Source organism: Athene noctua, chromosome 14, assembly GCF_965140245.1.
Source record: "Athene noctua chromosome 14, bAthNoc1.hap1.1, whole genome shotgun sequence".
NCBI classification, from domain to species: domain Eukaryota; kingdom Metazoa; phylum Chordata; class Aves; order Strigiformes; family Strigidae; genus Athene; species Athene noctua.
The window spans coordinates 12,361,035-12,380,506 of NC_134050.1; the positions used below are offsets into that span (position 1 = coordinate 12,361,035).

General features: G+C 68.6%; 3 protein-coding genes across 4 annotated transcripts; 2 read left to right on the top strand and 1 right to left on the bottom strand.

Annotated features, from left to right (window-relative positions):
* Positions 1–1,756: 1,756 nt before the first annotated feature.
* SSRP1 (structure specific recognition protein 1) lies at positions 1,757–9,092 on the bottom strand. The gene is made up of 17 exons (XM_074918225.1): positions 9,037–9,092; positions 8,276–8,458; positions 7,412–7,597; positions 7,043–7,148; positions 6,648–6,838; positions 6,342–6,572; positions 6,157–6,260; positions 5,907–6,035; positions 5,428–5,649; positions 5,278–5,350; positions 4,661–4,799; positions 4,479–4,524; positions 3,749–3,872; positions 3,092–3,262; positions 2,779–2,870; positions 2,410–2,593; positions 1,757–2,129 (listed from the first exon to the last, which is right to left on the bottom strand). The coding sequence occupies exons 2-17, from the start codon at positions 8,327–8,329 to the stop codon at positions 2,061–2,063; spliced, it is 2,121 nt and encodes a 706-aa protein (XP_074774326.1). The 5' UTR covers positions 8,330–8,458; positions 9,037–9,092; the 3' UTR covers positions 1,757–2,060.
* A 725-nt stretch (positions 9,093–9,817) lies between these two features.
* On the top strand, positions 9,818–13,604 carry P2RX3 (purinergic receptor P2X 3). Of its 2 annotated transcripts, XM_074918226.1 has the most exons (12): positions 9,818–10,107; positions 10,733–10,868; positions 10,959–11,030; positions 11,120–11,186; positions 11,273–11,366; positions 11,468–11,545; positions 11,638–11,779; positions 12,324–12,460; positions 12,551–12,644; positions 12,729–12,794; positions 13,076–13,153; positions 13,349–13,604. In XM_074918226.1, the coding sequence occupies exons 1-12, from the start codon at positions 9,968–9,970 to the stop codon at positions 13,469–13,471; spliced, it is 1,227 nt and encodes a 408-aa protein (XP_074774327.1). In that variant the 5' UTR covers positions 9,818–9,967; the 3' UTR covers positions 13,472–13,604. The 2 variants fall into 2 exon arrangements, with proteins under 2 accessions (XP_074774327.1, XP_074774329.1); XM_074918228.1 differs by lacking the exon at positions 10,959–11,030.
* Positions 13,605–17,994: 4,390 nt separating this feature from the next.
* LOC141966204 (bone marrow proteoglycan-like) lies at positions 17,995–19,441 on the top strand. Its single transcript, XM_074918638.1, has 5 exons — positions 17,995–18,055; positions 18,152–18,258; positions 18,350–18,481; positions 18,922–19,033; positions 19,383–19,441. Exons 1-5 carry the CDS (start codon positions 17,995–17,997, stop codon positions 19,439–19,441), a joined length of 471 nt encoding a protein of 156 aa, XP_074774739.1.
* Positions 19,442–19,472: the final 31 nt, after the last annotated feature.

Sequence of the window (19,472 nt, forward strand, 5' to 3'; positions counted from 1 at the left end):
CCTCCTCCCGGCCCTGCCCTCCTCTCCCCTCCTCCCCCCGCCTCGCTCCCTCCTGCCCCGCCGGGGTCCACCCCCCACACACAGACACCCCCTCCCTTCCTTCCACGGGGAAACCGGCGTCACCGCCGCCCCAACCCCCATCTGGAAGCCATCGGGCCCGTCTCCCAACCCCTTGGCAGCCCCGGGACGGTGACGAGGCCCCGCTCCCCGCCCCGGGATGCGGGTCCGTCCCGTTGTGCCCCGTCACCCGCCCTAAATCCTCACCCGGCGGGGCCTACCCCCGTTGCCCCGGCAACGAAGCCCCCGCTCGAGTAGCTGGGTAGGCCGCAGCCCGCGGGGCCTAGGCCCGTCGCCGTGGCAACAGAGCCCCCCACTCGATTTTGGGGACAGAGGGAAAGCGCCGGGCCCGCTGTTCCCGCCCGCGGCGGCCTGCGGCTTCGCCCCAGCGGCCACAGCGGGCCCGGAGGAGTGAAAGGGGGGGGGGGGGGGGGAGGGGAGATCCCGGTTTCCCGTAGGCCCGGCCCAGGGGAGCGACCCCCGCTCACCCGCCGCCGCGGCTGCTGCTGCTGCATATTCATGAGCGCGAGCCCGCCCGCGCCCCTTACCCGCTCTGGCCACGCCCCTCTCCACCCCACCCCTCCGCCAACCAGCGAGAGCGGCGGGACAGAGCGGCCCCGGCGCCGCGTGGCCGGGCGGACCACAGAGAGGAGGGGGCCAGAGAGGCGCCGTGCCCCGCCCCTCGCCCCCTGGGTTTACCATAGAGAGCGCGGGAGGGGCTCCCACCGCTGGTGGGGCGCTGGGGGTGCCCGCCCCACCGACACCCCCCGCCCCTGCGCCAGGCCCAGCGCCGCCGGCCACTGCACCCCGGCACCTCCCTGACACCCCACTGCACTGTGCAGCCGGCTCACAACACCCCGGGCTCTCCCCAGCGGTCACCCCGCCGCAGCGCACAGCCGGCCTGCGGCCCCCCAGGACCTCCCCGACACCCCGCCGCAGCGCACAGCCGGCCTGCGGCACCCCAGGACCTCCCCGACACCCCGCCGCAGCGCACAGCCGGCCTGCGGCCCCCCAGGACCTCCCCGACACCCCGCCGCAGCGCACAGCCGGCCTGCGGCACCCCAGCTGTTCCCCAACTCCCACCCCGCTACAGCACACCCCATCACCCCCCCGCCCAACACCCTGCCACAGCACACCAGCAGCTCACAACACCCAGACCCTCCTCAGCTGACCCCCCACCGCGGCACACGGCTCCCTGCGACACCCCAGCTCCTCCGCGCCGGGCTGGTGGTGCCGGTAAGCGGCAGCGGGGGGTAGCGGTCAGGCTGGGCCTCGCCCCGTCCCGAGGGGCCGCAGGCAGGCCGGGAAGCGGCCGCCATCACCGGGGGGGAAGCGGCGCTAATCGGATGAGGCCCCTGCAGCGGTGGCTGGGCGGGAGGAGGAGAAACCCCCAAATCACATCAGGATCGAGCGAGGGGCTCCATTAGAGGGGGGGCGGGGGCCGCTAATGGACGCTGGGGAGTGAGCTCAGGCGCTGGCCCCGGTTCAAGGCAGCCGGGCCCAGGGCCGCACTGCCAGGGAGGTGGGGGAAGGAAGGGGGGGAGCCGGCCCCGCTCCCGCCCTGGCTCTGCACCCACACTCACGCCCTCGGTGGGTTTTTTTTATTCAATCGGAGTTGCCATGTGAACGGACCCAAAATACAAAACAAAAAAAAAACAAACCACCAAACAAGGAAAGAAAAGAGACGGAAACAAACCCGAGTATTTAAAAAAAATAAATTGATGCGAAACAGGGCTGAGGTGGGACCAAGGCCGCTCCAGGGCCTCCCTCCTCCATAGGGTCCCACTCCCCCCACCAGGCACTGAGGGCTGGGGGAGCCAGGGGGCTCCCACCCCGCTCCCCCGCTCCCCCCACCCTGGGCGCAGGGGCAGGAGGAGGCGAGGTGGTGGGTGGCAAGTCGGGGGGAGTGGGCAAAGGCCGAGCCCCGGGTCCCTGCCGGGGGGCCGGGACACCCACACCCCTCGCCGATCCGGGAACCAGCCTGGGGCCAGCTGGGGATGGGGCTAATCCGAGCCGGACGCCGATTCCTCCGAGCTGGGGGGTGGGCTGGCCACCCCCTCCTCCTCCGAGTCCTGTGGGCGGGGATGAGGTCAGGGCCACAGGATGAGGTAAGGGCTGCAGCTCCCCGCCTCTCCCGTGCCCCACAGCGGGGCTGGGGTGACAGCAGTGGCCTGAGGATGGCTGTAGCACACAGACAGGCCACCCCCACCCAAAGGGATGTGACCACATCCCACACAGGAGGCACTGCAGGGTCCCAGCCCCTACAAGGACAGGATTGGGGGGGGAAGGCACCCTCTAGAGACAAGGGGAGCTGGGCCAGGAGACCCCCTGCCCACCACCAGCCCTCCCTACCTCCTTCTTGCTCTCCCCAGAGGAGCTCTCATCGCTGGAAACAAACTCTTTGCTCTTGAAGCTCTCGCTCATGTTCTTGGCAGGGGACTTGGTGGAGGACAGAGACCTGGAGGTGGTGCTTTTCTTCTCTGCTTTCCCCTTCATCTGCTTCTCCTGCTTCTTCTTCTTCTTTTTCGATCTCTCCCTGGGTGCGTCGGGAGGCCAAGGAGTAGCGTTACCCCACTGAAATCCCCTTGGCCCCGTCTCTGGCACCGCAGAGCCAAGGACAGTCCTCACAATTGCCCAGCCCTGCCAAGGCCCAGCACCGCCATGGCGGGGAGCATCCCGATTTCAGAGGGGAAACCCGCTCCCCCCCCCCAGCGCACTCACGCCTTGGAGCTCTCCGACTTGCTGCCCACGCTGTACTCCTTCATGGCCTTCTCATAGTCCCTCCTGGCGTCTTCTGCCTTGCGATCCCATTCCTGTGGCAAGAGCATGAGGTCAGTGGGGCTCTGTGTGTGTCCCCCACGTCCCTCGCACCTCAGATCCAGCCCATGCTCACCCACAGCTCACCAGCCCAAGGACATCACCTCCCCCCATCCCATCTGAGGAGCACCCGGGTCCCAACTCCGAGCAGAAGCCCCCCCAGGCTCAGGCTCAGCTCTCCCCACCAGCACAGCGACCCAGAGGCCCTGGCCCCCACCTCCTTCTTCTCTTTGGACATGGCCTTCCAGAGCTCCCCAGCCTTCTTGGACAGGTCTGTGATGCTGATGCCAGGGTGGTCCGACTTGATCTTCTCGCGGTTGGCGTTCAGCCAGAGCATGTAAGCAGACATCGGCCGCTTGGGCGCGTTGGGGTCCTTCCCCTTCTTGCTCTAGGAGGCAGAGAGCGGAGAGAACACAGGTGAAAATAGCACTTCAGGATACGGAGCTGTTGAGAACAGTCAGCATTAGGTTAATGGTTGGACTGGATGATCTTCAGGGTCTTTTCCAACCTAGCTGATCCTGTGAAAAGCTGGCAGGGCACCACTCACCCAACACCCTGGGTTGCCCCAGGACATGGGGCCGGGTCTCCGCTCGACTCCCCCATCCCAGCAGCACCATCCATAAACACCCACCAAAGCTGCGAGGGAGGGTTATTGGAGATGAGTCCCCCAGCAGCCCAACGGCGCAGCTGTTTGGCAGGGACTCCACTGACACCCACGTGTGGCAAAGCCAGGCCTGGACAACTGACCCAGGCAGGACAGTGCCCAGCAAGGCGGCTGCGGCAGAGGGACGAGGTGATGCAGTCGAGGGGCTGAGACCTGCATCCCCCTGACGCTGCTCCCCCGAGGGAGCGCGACCTCTCCGCTGCCCCTCACCTCCAGCTGCTTCTTGCGGGGCTTGCGGTCTTTGACAATCTTGGCTTTCTTGGCTGGCTTCTTCTCGTCGCGGTCGCTGTCGCCGTCACCGCTGGAGGAGCTGGCTGAGGCGTTGCTGTCAAACCTGCATGGAGGTACTCGGCTACAGCGACAGCTCAAGACCCCCACCCCGAAAAGGTGAAGCACAAGGTGGGGGAGACGTAGCAGCCACAAGTGGGCAGCAAGACGCACTCCGGAACTCTCCCAACCCATAATAATTTGGAGCCTTCCTGAGCTGGAGCGGCTGTGTTTGCGCTTAACAGCTCTCAGGGGATTCTCCTTCCACGAACACAGCTCATCATTTTCTGACTTCCTGTAAGTTTTAGGCACCCACAAGGCCCCACAGCCCAGCGCCACCAGGACCCTCCTCCTCCCCTTGGCCCTTCACACTGGGGTGGGGGCAGCCATCCTCACCCCCTTCCTCAGGATTTTAGGGAGCCGCGTCCCATCCTCCCGCTCTTCTCCCTTGCCAGCCCGGACAGCTGAGGCTCGTCCAGGAGCCGCCTGACCACCCGACTGACTTCCTCAGAACCGCATGAGCCCAGAACCACACACGCATTTTTTAAGCACAAGGATTGACAAAGTGATACCAGCTGTGCCCGGAGGTGTTCACACAGCCCCATGTGACATCCCCAAACAGGTGCTTCCAAAAGCCTCCCACCCATCAGACCCCTGCCCAGCCCCTACTCACTCTTCAGCCACGTCATCATCCTCCTCTCCAGGGTTAAAGGACTCGTCTGGAAGGAGAGAGTGCAGGGGTCAGCTCAGAGTGAGGTGAGGACAGACGAGACTTACCCGAGAGGGGGGGAAGAACCAAGCACCCAGGACAGCCCCCCCAGCAGTTCCCCAGGCCCCCCCAGCCTCTGCCCTCACCCGTCTCCTCCCCAGAGCCATCACTGCTGTCGTTGGCGTTCTCCTCCCGGATCTTGCCCTCCTCCTTCATCCTCTCCAAGTAGGCGTCATGTTGGTCCTCATCGGAGTCAGCATATTCGTCATAGCTCTGCTTCATGCCCTGTGGAACAGGCGGCATGAGAGCTGCTCCCTGTGCCCCCCCCCCGCTGACACCCCCCCCCCAGCTCTGGAAACTGCAACTCCTGGCATGCTCCTGGGCGGGCACGGCCCCCGTTGCATGCACGGGTGGGGAGGACAGGACTCCTGCCATGTCCCTCCTCCACCCTGTCAGAGATCTGGAGAGGGCGGCAAAAAAGTTATGAGTTAGGGGAGGCCCCTCTTGCAAATCATGCCAGGGTTACTGGGTTTAGTCAGGGACCACCACAGCCATGCAGAGGAAACCTGCACCAGGAGGAGGAAGAGGAGAAAGAGGAAGGGATATCGCACGGACCTTTTTCCTCTACAAGGGCAAGGAGAGAAAAGAGAGGTGAAAAGAAAAAAAAAGGGGAAAAGCGGCAAAATTCTGGAGAGAAAACCACCCACAGCCCTCTCCCCAGCCCGCTGGTGGGGAGGCAGTTCCAGCCTCACTCCGCAGGTACCTCCTTGAGGCCTCGGTTCTTGATGTTCAGCTTCTTGGCGTTGACAAAGTCGAAGAGCTTCCCGTACTCCTCCCTGCAGGACAGGCGGGGCAGTCAGGGGCAGGGGGGGCGGCAGGGGGCTGAGGGGGCTGCTGCACACCCCGCACCCACCTCTCGATGCTGCTGAAGGTGTACTGCGTGCCCTGCTTAGTCTCGATCTCGAAGTCGAAGGAGCGGGTGGTGGTGGTGCCGCGGGCGAAGTTGACGAAGGAGATCTCGTCGAAGCGGATGTGCACAGGCGGCTTGTGCACGTAGATGAAGCCACGCTCCAGCGGGTAGAGCAGCCCCGAGCTGGCCTTGTAGGAGCAGGTGATGCACTGGGCACCAGAGTGGCTGGAGGGAAACACAGCCGTCTGAGCCCCGTGGGGAGCAAACAATCCTCCGCAGGACAGAGCAGCCCGGCAGCCACTCCCCGGCACGAAGCCCCTTCTCCCCCACCACAAGAACAAGAGGGAAGGGGAGGGGCCGGTCCTGCTGCCAGGCAGGGACCTCAGAGAGCCGGGCTCAGACCACCACACCAACGGCCCCTCCTGCCCAGGCAGGACAGGGCTTTGCCGCTCTCCCCAGTGGGGGATCGCAGGATGCCTCACCCCTGGAAGTTGCCAGGCACCGTGATCTTGCGGTTCACCAGCGCCTTCATGACCCGGCTGACCATCTCATAGAGGGAGCCCGACATGTTCTTTGTGAGCCGCCCCTCGAAGCGCTTCTCCACCTCCTCCCTGCACAGCCGAAGGAGAGGGCAGAGGTGAACGGGCACCCAGGAGGTTCAGTACCTCCCTCCCAGCTCCCCACAGCCCCTGAGATCCAGGGAGGGCCTCAGGGACGTGGCCTCAAACTCACTCATTCATGTTGAGGGTGAGGGAAATGTCCTCATCCTTGGAGAAAAGCAAGATAAGGAAGTGGTAGCGGGTCTGGCCTTGCTTTATTGGGGGGTCCAGGCTGATCTGGAAAAGGAGAAAGCGAGGAGCTGAAATCCCCTGAGCCCATGGCCCTGGGGGAGGGAGGGCCCCTCGTCCCCTCCGCACCACAAAGAACATCTGCCGCTGGTCCTTGTGCGGGAGCAGGAAGAGGCGCAGCACGGTCGTGTAGGGGATCTTGTAGTCGAAGGTCTTGCCGTGGAGATGCAGGAAGGTGGGGTAGATACGGATGTCGTAGCGCCCGCGAGGCGTCAGACACTGCAGCTCTCGGAAGATGCAGATGGCGTCTCCAGTAGCCTGGATGACGTCTGCCTTGGAGAGGACGTTCTGAGCGAAGGCCTGCAAGGAAAGGGGGTTACAGGGTACCCATGCACCCCCCTGCCCGACCCGCTGCACCCACGGCCCCCTGCTCACCTCCACGGGGTCCACACCATCCTCCTGTGTCGGAGGCACGTAGAATCGAACCTCCATGAGCGAGACCTCGGCATCATCATTCTGGTGGAACTCCAGCGTCACCTCGTTTTTGCCCGTCGTGCACTGGGAGACGTTGCTGAGGGGGATCTCGAACACCGGCTGCTCCCCGATGTCAAAGGAGAGCAGCTGCCCTGCAGCGGTGGCAGCGGAGGCGCAGCCCGTCACTGCAGGCTCAGAGCTGCCGCACGGCGAGGGGGGACCCGGAGGATGCTGCCAGCAAGAGGGTCACTGCCCGGGGCACTGTCCAGGTGCTGCCGGGAAACTGTCCCGGCCACCAGCTCGGCCCCGCTGCCCCGCAGGTTCCCATCCCCAGTAACGGCAGCACCACGACTCACCTCCAAACCTCACCGTCCCCCAGTTCCAACCCTTCACACACAGGTCCTTCTCCGCCAGCTCCAGGCGATAGTGCGCCTTGAAGAAATCTGAGAGCTTATCAAATTCCTGGGCCAGAGTGAAAAGGAGGGAACGTCCGTTAGAAACCACCAGGCAGAGGTGGACGCTGCCCAGAGCTCGGAACAGGGACACAGCCCCACCCCACATAAGGAAAGCAGCAAAAAAAGGGGGGTCTGAGCTGTTTATGGGGATTCAGTGCTGTCAGACACAGAGGGAGCGCAGCTCAACATGGGACAAGCACAGGCTGGCAAGAGAAGAGACGCCAGCTGGGGACAAGGACAGGCCACGGAAGTGAAGGCCGGGGCACTCACCGATTCCCGGAAACCATCGTATTTGTAGACGTGGCCATTCTTGGTGAGCAGCTTGAGGCCGTGACCGAGCGCCACGCGCCGCCACACACCCTCGGCCAGCTCCGAGGCCTGGATGTTGTCCACCTTCCCCGTCTTGCTGTTCTTGAAGATGACGCCTTGGCGGCTCAGCCGCAGCCGCCCATCGTTCTGCCGGGGGAGGCAGGTGTGAGGCAGCGTAACAGCCCAATGACACCAACAGGCTCCAGAACAGGCAACTGCCGCCCTTCAGGCGCAACAGGCGGCTGCACAACCCCTCCAAGCGAAACAAAACAAGGCGACTTCCCCAACCGCCCACCAGCTTGAGTCCTCACCACCCCAGTTCGGGATTCAAGCAGCCACAAGACAGCCACCCTCGGTGCCACTGCACTGCTGCAGCTCTGCCAGGCTTTTGAGGACAACATCCCAGAAGTCAGAGAATTAAAGGTAACCCAGAAACACCACGTGCCACCCCCCGCCCACTCCCCCATGCTGCAACAGGCCAACAGCCGACATGCAGCCTCTGGCCGCAGCTCAGGCAGACGCAGCAGACTGGCATCCCTTCTCCCCGCTCCTGGAAGCGTTCCCAACCGCAGCCTCGCTCGCTCTGCAACGGGCTGGCACTAAAAGCCCCCGTTGATGCTCCCCAACGCTTCAGCCCCGGAAACACGGCGCCTCCACTCCCCGCTCCGGGGCCAGATCAGCAAAACCGTCGCTGCCAGTACGAGGCAATGCTGGGGTGGGGACAGCACCCGGCTGGGAGAGCCAGCCTGGATGCCATGTGCTACCTGCTGAGGCCAAGCGGGGCTCCCCAGGGCCCATGTCCCTCCCCCCCCCCAGCCCACTCACCATGGATCCCTTCACCTCCTGGTAAATCTCGTTGAACTCCAACGTGTCGGCCATGGCGGCTGGGGGAGGCGGCGGCACCGGGGGCTGGGGAGGGGAAGGAGGCCGAGTGCAGCGAGTGGTTCAGGTCCCCCCCCAGTGCTCATGCCCCGGCCAGGGCAGAGGGGACGGACGTGGACAGCGGAGCTGCGGGGGGAGAGGAGGGTGAGCGGGGCTGGGCACGGCGGCCCCCCGGGGGAAGATGGCTTCCGCGGGGGGGGCTCCGACACCGCGGCCCCGCCAACACCCCCGAAACCAAACCTCCACCCCTCCAAACCTGCTCCCGCCCCAGCCCCGCTCTCCTCTTCCCCACCACACACGCCCCCCCCCCAACGGGATTCAATGCCTCTGGAGGCGGCACCGACCCACTCGCGGGGTGCGACCCAGACCCCCCCCCCGGGGCCCGCTTCTTCCCCTTCCCCAGATGGGCCGCGGCCCCACGGTCTTCCCCGGTGCCCTCCCCCTGCCTTCGGCGTGCGTCCCCCCCACCCCGCCCTCGGTGCCCCCAGCTCTGCCCTCCCCCTCCCCAGTGCCCCCCCCCCGCTGCTCCCAACCCCTAAATCTCCCCCGGCCTGAGCCCCCCCGGGGCCCAAAGGCCTTCCCCGCACCCCGGGACTGTCGTTTCCCCTCCCCGGGACCCCAGACACCCCCCCCGGGCGCCGCGGCCCACCCCGGCCGGTCCCCCCCCGCACCGCCGCCACTTTTCCCGCCTGCGCAACACGAACCTCGCGCGGAGCCTCCCCCCGCCGCCGCTGCCGCCGCCACCGCCGGAAGCCGCCCCCACTTCCGCCATAGAGAGGAGGCGCCGCTCTGGGCGCCACGGCGGGGCGCGGGCGGGGCCATAGAGCGCCAGGAGGACTCCGGTTAGAGAGGACGCGGCGTCCGCACCCGCCCCGCCATAGAGGTGGCGGGGGGGGGGGTGGGGGGGGTTGGCGAGGGGCTAGAGCGGCCGCTCCTCCCGGCCCCCCCCCGCCGCGCTGCTTTGCCCGGTACCATAGAGCGGTACCATAGAGAGGCGGGAGGCCTCCGGCCGAAGGGGCACCCCCTACTGGGCAGCGCCGGGTGATCCCCGTGACGTCACCGCGGCGGGTTAGGGGGTTGAGGGGGGGAGCACCCCGAAACTGAGACACCCTCCCCAGAACGGGGGCACGCAAAAAATGGGGGCGCCCCAAAAAGGAGGCGCCCCCAAAACCTGGGTGCTGCACCCCCGGGGCACACCCCCCTCATCAGCACCCACACAAACACACAAGGGACCCCCCAAAACCGCTCCCCCCCCCAGCGCCCCAACGCGGCGCTGCCCCGGGCCCCGCCCGCGGGCACCGAGCCCGAAGCCCGGCGGGGGGGGACCCCGCCCCAGGGCCCCCCCCGGACCCCCATCCCCCCAGGAAGGGGGTGCGGCCCCTCCCTCCCCCGGGCGCTGCCTCCGCCCTGCCCCCGCCCTCCTGCCGCCCTGCCCGCACCACCCCCGCTGCCGGTACCCCTGCCTGCTCCCGCCCTGCCCGCACCACCCCCGCTGCCGGTACCCCTGCCTGTGCCCCTGCCTGCTCCCGCCCTGCCCACATCGTCCCTCGCCGCCTGTCCCCCTGCCTGTCCCTCTGCCCACCCCCGCCCTGCCCGCACCACCCCTCGCTGCCTGTCCCCCTGCCCGCCCTGCCCATGCCCCCCCCGCGCCCCGGCACCCGCTGGGTGACCGACTTCTTCTCCTACGAGACCACCAAGTCGGTGGTGGTGAAGAGCTGGGTGGTGGGGGCCGTCAACCGCGGCGTGCAGCTCCTCATCCTCGCTTACTTCGTCGGGTGAGACACCCCCCCCAGGAAACCCCCCGCCCACCGTCACCCCTCCTCGCCCAGGGCATCGCTTGGTGACGAGCGGGTGCCAGCGGGGTGACGGGGGGGGGGCTGCCGCGAGGGACACCCATGGGGTGACAAGGAGGGGGGGGGGGTGTGACAGAGAGGGGACAACCTGGACGGGGGGACAGGGCGGGGGGGGGCGGCCGGACCAGGAGCTGCGAGTGACAGTGCGGGTAATGGGGGTGGAGGAGAGACAGGAGAGGGGGTGACAAGTGTGTCAGCGCCGGGAACGTCAGGTGTGCTGGCACGGGTGACACGACCGGGACAGCCAGGGGAGCGGGTGACAAGCGTCTGTGGGTGACAAAGAGGGACGGGAGCAGCAGCATGGCCACCGCGGGTGACAGAGGGGGGGGGATCTCTGCGCCCGGGTGCTCCCCGGGGGGTGACAGAGACCACCGGCAGGGCGCGGGCAGGTGACAAGCGCCTGTCGGAGGACCGACAGCAACTCGCGCGGGCAGCCCCGGGTGCCCCAGGGCTCCGGCAGCTCCAGGGGTGCGGGGGGGCGTGGAGGCAGGTCCCATGGGGGTGGCAGAGGGGTGACTGTCCCCACCCGCCGCGGGTGTCGTCTCAGCTGGGTGTTCCTGCATGAGAAAGCCTACCAGGTACGGGACACCGTCATCGAGTCCTCGGTGGTGACCAAGGTCAAGGGCATCGGGCACTACGCCGGCCGGGTGCTGGATACGGCCGACTACGTCACCCCCCACCAGGTGAGGGGGGGCCGGGACACCCCCCCGCCTCAGTTTCCCCTCCCGGATGGAGCGGGAGGTGTCAGGGTGATGGTGACATCCCCTCCCCAGGGCACCTCGGTGTTCGTGGTGGTCACCAAGCAGATCCTGACGGAGAACCAGGCGCAGGGCGTCTGCCCCGAGGTGCGGGGGGGGGGGGCTGGGGGGTGCACCCCGGGCTGACACCCCCCCCCTCCGTGGCCCCCGCCCCGGCTCACCGCCCCCCCCCGCAGAGCGAAGCCGAGTACCGCTGCACGGCCGACAGCGACTGCTGGGGGAAGGGCCCCGCCACGGGCAGCGGTGAGGGGGGACCCCCCGCCCCGGGGCTAGGGGGGGCCAGGGGGGGTGCTGAGGCCCCCCCCCCGCGCTGATGGGGGGTCCGGCAGGGGTGCTGACGGGGCGCTGCGTCCCCTACAACGGGACCCTGCGCACCTGCGAGATCCGGGGCTGGTGCCCGCCCGAGGTGGACACCGTGGACGTGTGAGTGTGACCGGGGTAACGGGGAGGGGGCGGGGGCGAGTGTCACCCCACCCTGTGTCCCCAAGGACACCCCCTTCTCTCCACGCCCCCCCCCCCTCCAGACCCGTCATGCTGGAGGCCGAGAACTTCACCCTCTTCATCAAGAACAGCATCCGCTTCCCGCTCTTTGGCTTCGAGAAGTGAGTGGCGCCGGGGACATGGGGACACGGGGCCAGCGGCTGGCTGGTGGCCAAGACCCCCCCACACCGTGTGTGTGTGTGTGTGTCCCCAGGGCCAACCTGCCACCCCCCGGCAGCGGGGGGGAGCTGGGGCGGTGCCGGTTCCACCCCGAGCTGCACCCGCTGTGCCCCATCCTGCGGCTGGGGGACGTGGTGCGAATGGCCGGGCAGGACTTCCCCACGCTGGCCGCCACCGTGAGCGGGGACACGGCGACGCGGCGGGGAGCGCGGGACCGGGGCGGGGACACGGGGATGTGGGACAGGGGATGGGGGACACGGGGATGTGGGGACACGGGGATGTGGGGACACGGGGATGTGGGAGAGGGGATGGGGGACACGGGGATGTGGGGACATAGGGACACAAGACGGGGTGAGAGACACGGGGACGTGGCGGGGGGGTGGGGAACACGAGGACACGGTGGAGGGGTGGGTGTGGGGGGCACGGGGGCGTGGGACAGGGGACACGGGGACATGGGACAGGGGGTGGGGGACACGGAGGTGTGGGATGTGGGGACGTGGGACAGGGGATGGGGGACACGGGGATGTGGGGCCACAGGGACATGGGCCACGGGGCTGTGGGGACAGAAGGATGTGAGACAGGGGGACACGGGGACATGAGCCATGGGATGCGGGGACACGGGGAATGGGGCGCGGGGGTGCGGTGATGTGGGACGTGGGGACAAGGGGGTGTGGGTGCGTGGGGCCGCGGGCGATGGTGGCTGACGCGGGGGGGGGACAGGGGGGGGTGCTGGGCATCAAGATCGGGTGGGTGTGTGACCTGGACCGCGCCTGGGAGCGCTGCCTGCCCCGCTACTCCTTCACCCGCCTGGACGGCCGCGCCCGCGCCCCTGCGCCCGCCCCCGGCTACAACTTCAGGTACGGCCCCGCCGCCGCCCGGGGACATGCGTGGCACACCCGTGTCACACGCGTGTGCGCAGCCCCGCACGGCCCCCGCTCCCCGCGCAGGCACGCCCGGTACTACCGCTGGCAGGACGGCACCGAGCGCCGCACCCTCACCAAGGCCTTCGGCATCCGCTTCGACGTCCTGGTGTACGGAAACGTAGGTGGGGGGGCTCGGGGGGTCCGGGGGGGGAGGACGAGGGGGTGGGGATCCCCCCGCCAACGGGGGTCTCTGCACCCCCAGGCTGGGAAGTTCGGCATTGTCCCCACCCTCATCAACACGGTGGCAGCTTTCACCTCCATCGGTGTGGTGAGTTGTGGCCGTTCTCAGCCCCTGTGTGGTGGCGTTTCCTGGGGGGGGCGGGGCTTGGGAGAGGCCCTGTGCACCCCACAAGTGTGGGGCGGGGGGGGGGGGGGGAGTGATACCCTGTCGTGATTGGAAGGAGGATGGAGGAAAAACCCTAGAGCCGTGGGGCACAAGGACACAGCCAAGCCCCAGAGTGACAACAGCCTGGCTCCATGGGGGGCTGTGGGGTGTCAGGGGGTGCCCCATAGTGCGGGGCCCCCCCACCCCAATGCTGCCGCCCCCAGGGCACGGTGCTGTGCGACATCATCCTGCTTAACTTCCTGAAGGGAGCCGAGCACTACAAGGCCCGCAAGTTCGAGGAGGTCGGTCAGGGGGCCTGGGGGTGCCATGGGGCCAGGGATGCCGTGGGGCTGGGGGTGCCGTGGGGCTGGGGGTGCTCAGGGGCTGGGTTCCCAGGGGCTGGGCGGTGCGGGGGACACACATGCAGGACCCCTGCCCCCCCCGGTGTCCTGGCCGTGGGGCAGGGACTCACCCGGTGCCCACCCGCTGCCCCACAGGTGCCAGAGGTCGGGGTGCCTGCGCCCCCCGCCAGCCCCACGGCGTGTCCCCCCGCGGCGCTGGGGGGCTGCAGCCGAGACAAACATTCCACCGACTCGGGCACCTCCTCCCTCGGGCTGTAGCCCCGGGCACTGTGGGGCAGCCCCCCCCCCCGCCTGCCCCCCTGCCCCCCCCTGCCAGCCCCGAGGTGCCCCAGCCTTGTCCCAGTGACCCCAGTGCCCCCCCCCCCCCCGACCCAGGCACCCAGCACTCTCCTCAGTCGGGAGGTCCCACCCCATGTCCCTCAGGTCCCCTCAGCTCCCACATCTCCGGCCGTGGGGGCTGGGGGCCCCCTAGGGCTGGGTGCTGCTTCCTGGGGCAGTGGGTACTGTTGGGTGCCAGGGGTGACACCCCAACCCCCCCAGATGGGAGCTGGGAGCAAGTGGATTGCCGGACGCCCCCCGTCTGTGACCCCCCTGACACCTCCCTGCTCCCAGCCGACACCACGCTGGGGGGCCGCGCCCCCCACCCCAATAAACCTTTGGCTCGCAGCACTTGCCCGTCTCCAGCCTGGAGGGGGGGGTCGGGGGTGGTTGGAGGGGTCTGACGGGAAGGGTTGGGGGCACGGGTGTGGAGGCGGGGGAGGTCAGGGCAATGCCACCGATTTGGGGGGGTCCAGGGGGACCAGTGTCAGGGGAGGGAACCCTGTGCCCCCCCAGTGCCCACGCAGAGGCCGTGCAGGATACAAGGGGCGTCCAACACCCCCCCCCGTGCACCCCTGGGTGCCTCCCATCACCCGTTACAGCCCCAGCACCCACACAGGGGCCCCCCAGGACCCCCCACCCACCCGCCCAGCGCCCAGACACAGAGATGGGTGCTGAAAGCTGAAACTTTATTGAGATCCAGGGTGGGGGTGCAGCCCCTCGGCGGCGAGGGACACGGCAGCAGGGGGGTGCCTGGGGGGGCCGCAGGGCTGGGGGGCACCGCGGGGGGGCTGAGCCCCTCAGTACTCGCAGATGAAGGGCAGCCTCGCCAGGCAGTTCAGGCTTCTCCACCGCCCGTCTGTGGGGGGGGAAGGGAGGGGGGGGTCAGCCCTGGCTCCCAACAGCACCCAGCCCCCCAGGGACCAGCCCCCAGCCCCCCAGAGACCCGACCCAAATTCCCGCTGCTGCCAGCCCCCCCCCCCCCCAGCAACCCTGGGACCAGCCCCCCGGCTGCCACCTCCCCATCTTGCGGCGCTCCCCCAGAATCCTCCCCACTCACCCTCCCACCCTCCCTGCACAACCCCCCTCCAGGCCCTGGGTTCCCCCCAAGGCTCTGGGCGCCCCCCCCCTCCCCCTGTGCCCCCCCCACTGACTGTTGGTGCAGAGGGTGGTGCAGTAGCAGTGGGAGCGCAGGGGGTAGCCCCACTGCCAGTTGGCATAGTCCCAGCGGCTCCGGTCCATCCACCGGCACGACACCAGGGAGCCCTGCGGCGGGAGACAAGGGCATGGGGACACCCCCCGGCACCCGGCGTGGCGGGCCTGGGGGTTGGCGAGGTGGGGGACAGTCTGTGACACCTGGGGATGGGCACTGGGATGGGGCTGGGACACCCAAGGTGAGCACTGGGGACACAGGGACAGCGCTGGGACACCCAGGATGGGCACTGGGGACAGGGGCTGGGACACCCAGAAGTGATCACTGGGACAGGGCTGGGACACCCAGGATGGGCGCTAGGGCACTGGGACAGGGCTGGGACAGTCAGGGTAGACAGTGGGGACAGAGGAAAGGGCTGGGACACCCAGTATGGGCATTGGGGACAGTGCTGGGACAGGGCTGGGACACCCAGGATGGGCATGGGGACACTGGGACATGGCTGGTGGCAGAGGGGGTCTCTTACCACGGGCTGGGTGAAGGCCCCGATCCAGACCTGCCCGCTGTTGGTGCAGCGCCGGGCCTGGCGCCGCAGGCAGGAGTTGGTTCGGAGGCTGTGGACGGACGCCAGCTGCCCGCGGTAGCACCGGGCACAGACACTCTGCCGAGGGGACAGACACCGGTCACGGGGATGCCCAGGTGGCAGGTGGTGTCCCCCGTGTCCCCTGACCCTCCTGGCCACCCCCTGCCCACCTGGGCGCTCTGGAAGTTGTGGTAGCCTTTGACGATGACATAGCGGAAGGTGGTGGCACCCAACGGGCTGGGGACGCTGAACTCCTGCGTCTCACTCGCCAGCGGGCACCGCACAGCCTCCTCCTCCTCTTCCTCCTGCACCTCCAGCGCCGACGCCTCCGCCTTGGGCCTGGCAGGGGCTGGGGACACCGGCGGGTGTCACCGCGGGCACACGGAGCACGAGGTGGCAGGGGGTGTCCCTGCGGTGTCCCCACAGGGTGGGCAGGGTGGGGGACACTCACCGGGGCATCTGGCGGAGACTGAGCCCAGCAGAGCCAGGACGAGGAGCAGGCAGGGCTGCATGGCGGGGCTGGGGACACCGGCGGGCTGGGGACAACGATGGGCTGGGGACAATGAGGGACCATGTCCCCAGCCACCCTCTGCCACCCTGGGGCCACCCCCATGGTCCCGGTGACCTCCTGCCACCCCCATGTCCCCAGTGTCCCTCTGCCATCCCCAGCATCACCCCACCCTCCCCACATCCCCTGTGCCACCCCCCGTATCCCCAGTGTCCCCCTGCCACCCATGGTGCCACCCCATGCCCTGTCCCCTCTGACACCCCCAGTGCCCCCTCCCTTTCGTGCCCCCCCATGTCCCTGGTTCCCCACTGCCATCCCCAGGCACCCTGTGCCACCCCACACTCTCCATGTCCCCCTGGCACCCTAGAGCCACCCATGCCAGTCCCAGCGACACCCCCCCGCCCCATCCCTGCTCCTCACGTGGGACGTGGGGGCTCTGCTCGCTGCAAGCTGGGGGGAGCTCTGTCCTCTGCCCCCCTTATAGTGGTGACAGGGCCACGTGTCCCCAACCGCAGCCTTGCGCCATCCCAGCCCCCATCCCACCGCGACACCTCCCCACCGCCAACCACTGGGCACAGGGTGGGGGGGACACCCGGGGGGACCCTGCCTGCACCCACCTGACCGGTGCACGAGGGAGGTGGTGCAAGGGACACCGGGAGGGGGGCGCAGGGGTTTGGGGTGCCTGGGGATAGGGGATGGGGGGGGGCTGTGCACGGGAGAGGGGTGCAGGGGAAACAGGGATGGGGGCTACAGGGGTCTGGGGGGGCACAGGATGGGGGCTGCAGGGGGCATGGGGGTGGGAGCCCCTGGTGTCTGGGGTACACAGGGTAACCCTGGGAGGGGGCTGCTGGGGTGGGGTGTGCATAGACCTGGCGTGCAGGGGGCACAGGCATGGGGGCTGCGGGGTTTTGGGGTGCAGGGCTGTCCAGGGATGGGGGCTGCAGGATTTTGGGGTGCAGAGGGCCCAGGGATGTGGGGGACGTAGGGTGCACAGGGCATGGGGATGGGGCGTGTGGGGTGCACAGGAGAGGGGTGCAGGGGAGCCGGGGGAGGGGTTGTGGGGTGCTGAGCCATGAGCCCCGCGGGGCCGGGGAGGTTGGGGCTGCTGGCCCCGGGGGGGGGTCAGGCCGGGGGGGGGGCTGTGGGCCAACGGCCGGGCTGGACCCTGGGGGCCGCGGCCGTTGGGGAGGAAACGGCCCTTGGGCAAGCGCTGCCCGGCGGGAGATGGTATCAGCACCCCAACCCCCCCGCACCCCCACCCCCGGGACACGCTGCACCCCACACCCACACCCCCACAGACCCACCCCTGGGCCCCACGCACCGCCCAGCAGCCCCCACGCCGCAGCCCCCTGTCCCCATCGCTGCGTAGGGCGCAGGCAGGGCCCCCCCAGGGCGCACCCCCCCCGCGGTGTCCCCAGCAGTTGGTGGGTGGGGGCCAGGCAGGGGTGGTGCAAGGCTGCGGTGGGGACATGTGTCCCCGTCACTGCTATAAAGGGGGCGGTGGGTAGAGGCCCCCCAGCCCCCAGGTGAGGAGTGGGACAGGGACCGCAGGGTGGGGCTTAGCCCCCCGGGCATGGGGCTGGGGTCCGGGGGGGTGTCTCTGGGGCTGGCGCGGGTGGCTCTGGGGTGCCAGGGTATGTTGGGGGGACGGGGTGGCCCCGTGGATGGTGGAGGGACAGTGGGGACATGGGGGGGGGCAGAGGGGCACAGTGGGGCTGAGGGACATGGGGGGACAGAGGGGTGACAGAAGGACACAGGGACTGTGGGGGTGGCACAGGGGACATGGGGAGGGTGCAGGGGCTGGTGTTTGGGCTGGCAAAGGGGTGCTGCAGCCGGGTGCTGGGTATGGGGGCCTGGGGCGGGTTTTGGGGTCAAGGGGATGAGTTTGGGGTGGTGAATATGGGGTGCAGGGTGGGGGTGAGGGACATGTGGGGGCAGCGGGGTGGCAGAGGGATAGGGGGACTGTGGGGGTGGCACAGGGGACATGGGGAGGGTGGGGTAATTTTTGGGGTGGCAAAGGGGCACAAGGCACCTAGGTGTGGCCCCAGGGTGGCAGAGGGTGACTGGGGACATGGCATCTCCCGAGGGTGCCAGAGGGTGCCGGTGTCCCCATCCCCTCATTGTCCCTATCCTCTCGGTGTCTCCAGCCCCTCATTGTCCCCAACCCCTTGGTGTCCCCATCCTCTCGGTGTCCCCATCCTCTCGGTGTCCCGAGCCCCGCCATGCAGCCCTGCCTGCTCCTCATCCTGGCCCTGCTGGGCTTGGTCTCTGCCAGCCACCCAGGTGAGTGTCCCCCACCCTGCCCACCCCGTGGAGACACCGCGGGGACACCCCCCGCCGCCCTGGGTCCCCCAGTGCCAGCCCTCACCCTGTCCCCAGGGTCGGCCCCCCACCACTCCCAGGAGGTCCCTGCGGACGCGGCCAAGGAGGGACGCAAATTTATCTACAAGGTGGTGAACAAGTACCGCTCCTACTCCAATGCCCAGGTGAGGGGGACGTGGGTGCTGGTGGGTGCCAGAGGGTGCTGGTGGGTGCCGGTGGGTGCCCGTGGGTGCCCAGCCGTGCCCTGTCCCGCAGTGGCACTGCCAGAACGTGCTTCGGGGGCAACTGGCCTCGGTGCACAGCGCTGCCCGCAACACGGAGCTGAAGAAACTGGCACGCACCTACACCTACTCCCCGGTCTGGATCGGGGCCTTCACCAGCCGCAGGGTGAGGGGGGCCCGGACACCACCCCGGGGTGCTGGGAGCGGGGCTGGGGGCTGGGAATGGGGCTGGGTGCGGGCTGCTGGGTGCTGGCTATGGGGGCCTGGGGCTGGTTTTGGGGGGCAAGAGGATGAGTTTGAGGTGCTGAATATGGGGTGCAAGGGCTGGTTATGGGGTTCTGGGGCTGGATGCTGGGGCTGGGTGCTGGTTATGAGGGGTGAGGGGCTGGTTATGGGGTCCTGGGGCTGGTTTTGGGGGGCGAGGGGATGGCTATGGGGTTCTGGGGCTGGTTATGGGGTGCTGGGGCTGGGTGTGGGTGCTGGGGCTGGGTGCTTGGTATGGGGTCCTGAGGATGGTTTTGAGGGGCGAGGGGCTGGTTATGAGGTGCTAGGGCTGGTTATGGGGTGCTGAGGCTGGGTGTGGGGGCTGTGGTGCTGCTGTGGCAGGAAGGGCAGTGGGGGTCACAGTGGGAGGACGCCAGCCCCTGGAACTATGCCAACTGGGCGCCCAACCATCCCCACCACATCTTGACCACCTGTACCACCCTCAGCCCCCAGGGTAAGAACACCTGCACCCCCACCTACCACATTGGGGCACCCGGGCTCTGGGAGCACTGGGGGGGAGTGGGCACAGGGCTACTGGAGACACTGGGAGGGGGCAGTGGGAAGGGGCACAGGGCTACTGGGAGTGGCACAAACCACTGGGGGCAATGGGAAGAGGCACAGGGAGGGGGCACAGGGCTACTGGGAGCATGGGAAGGGCACCGGGGGAGGCAGAGGCCCCTGGGAGCAATGGTAAGGAGCACTGGGAGGAGGCAGAGGGCTATTGGGGGCCACTGGGAGGGGGCAGAGGGCACTGGGGGCACAGGGAGCCACCCCATGGCCCTGACACTGGCCCCTGTCCCCAGACGGGCTCTGGAGAAGCAAGCCCTGCTTCCTGCGGCGCCCCTTCATCTGCCAGTACTGAGGACTCCTGGGGTGCTGCCACAGCCCCCACC

Excerpts from the sequence above, each read along its gene's own strand:
- P2RX3 (XM_074918226.1), top strand. The coding sequence starts at position 9,968 with ATGCCCCCCCCGCGCCCCGGCACCCGCTGGGTGACCGACTTCTTCTCC. Across the intron at positions 11,187-11,272 it reads GGGCCCCGCCACGGGCAGCG|GGGTGCTGACGGGGCGCTGC; the intron begins GTGAGGGGGGAC and ends GGGGTCCGGCAG. Across the intron at positions 12,795-13,075 it reads CTTTCACCTCCATCGGTGTG|GGCACGGTGCTGTGCGACAT; the intron begins GTGAGTTGTGGC and ends TGCCGCCCCCAG.
- LOC141966204 (XM_074918638.1), top strand. The coding sequence starts at position 17,995 with ATGCAGCCCTGCCTGCTCCTCATCCTGGCCCTGCTGGGCTTGGTCTCT. Across the intron at positions 18,482-18,921 it reads GGGCCTTCACCAGCCGCAGG|GAAGGGCAGTGGGGGTCACA; the intron begins GTGAGGGGGGCC and ends CTGCTGTGGCAG. Across the intron at positions 19,034-19,382 it reads TACCACCCTCAGCCCCCAGG|ACGGGCTCTGGAGAAGCAAG; the intron begins GTAAGAACACCT and ends CCCTGTCCCCAG.
- SSRP1 (XM_074918225.1), bottom strand. The coding sequence starts at position 8,329 with ATGGCCGACACGTTGGAGTTCAACGAGATTTACCAGGAGGTGAAGGGA. Across the intron at positions 7,149-7,411 it reads ACGATGGTTTCCGGGAATCG|GAATTTGATAAGCTCTCAGA; the intron begins GTGAGTGCCCCG and ends ACTCTGGCCCAG. Across the intron at positions 6,261-6,341 it reads AGCGGCAGATGTTCTTTGTG|ATCAGCCTGGACCCCCCAAT; the intron begins GTGCGGAGGGGA and ends CTCCTTTTCCAG.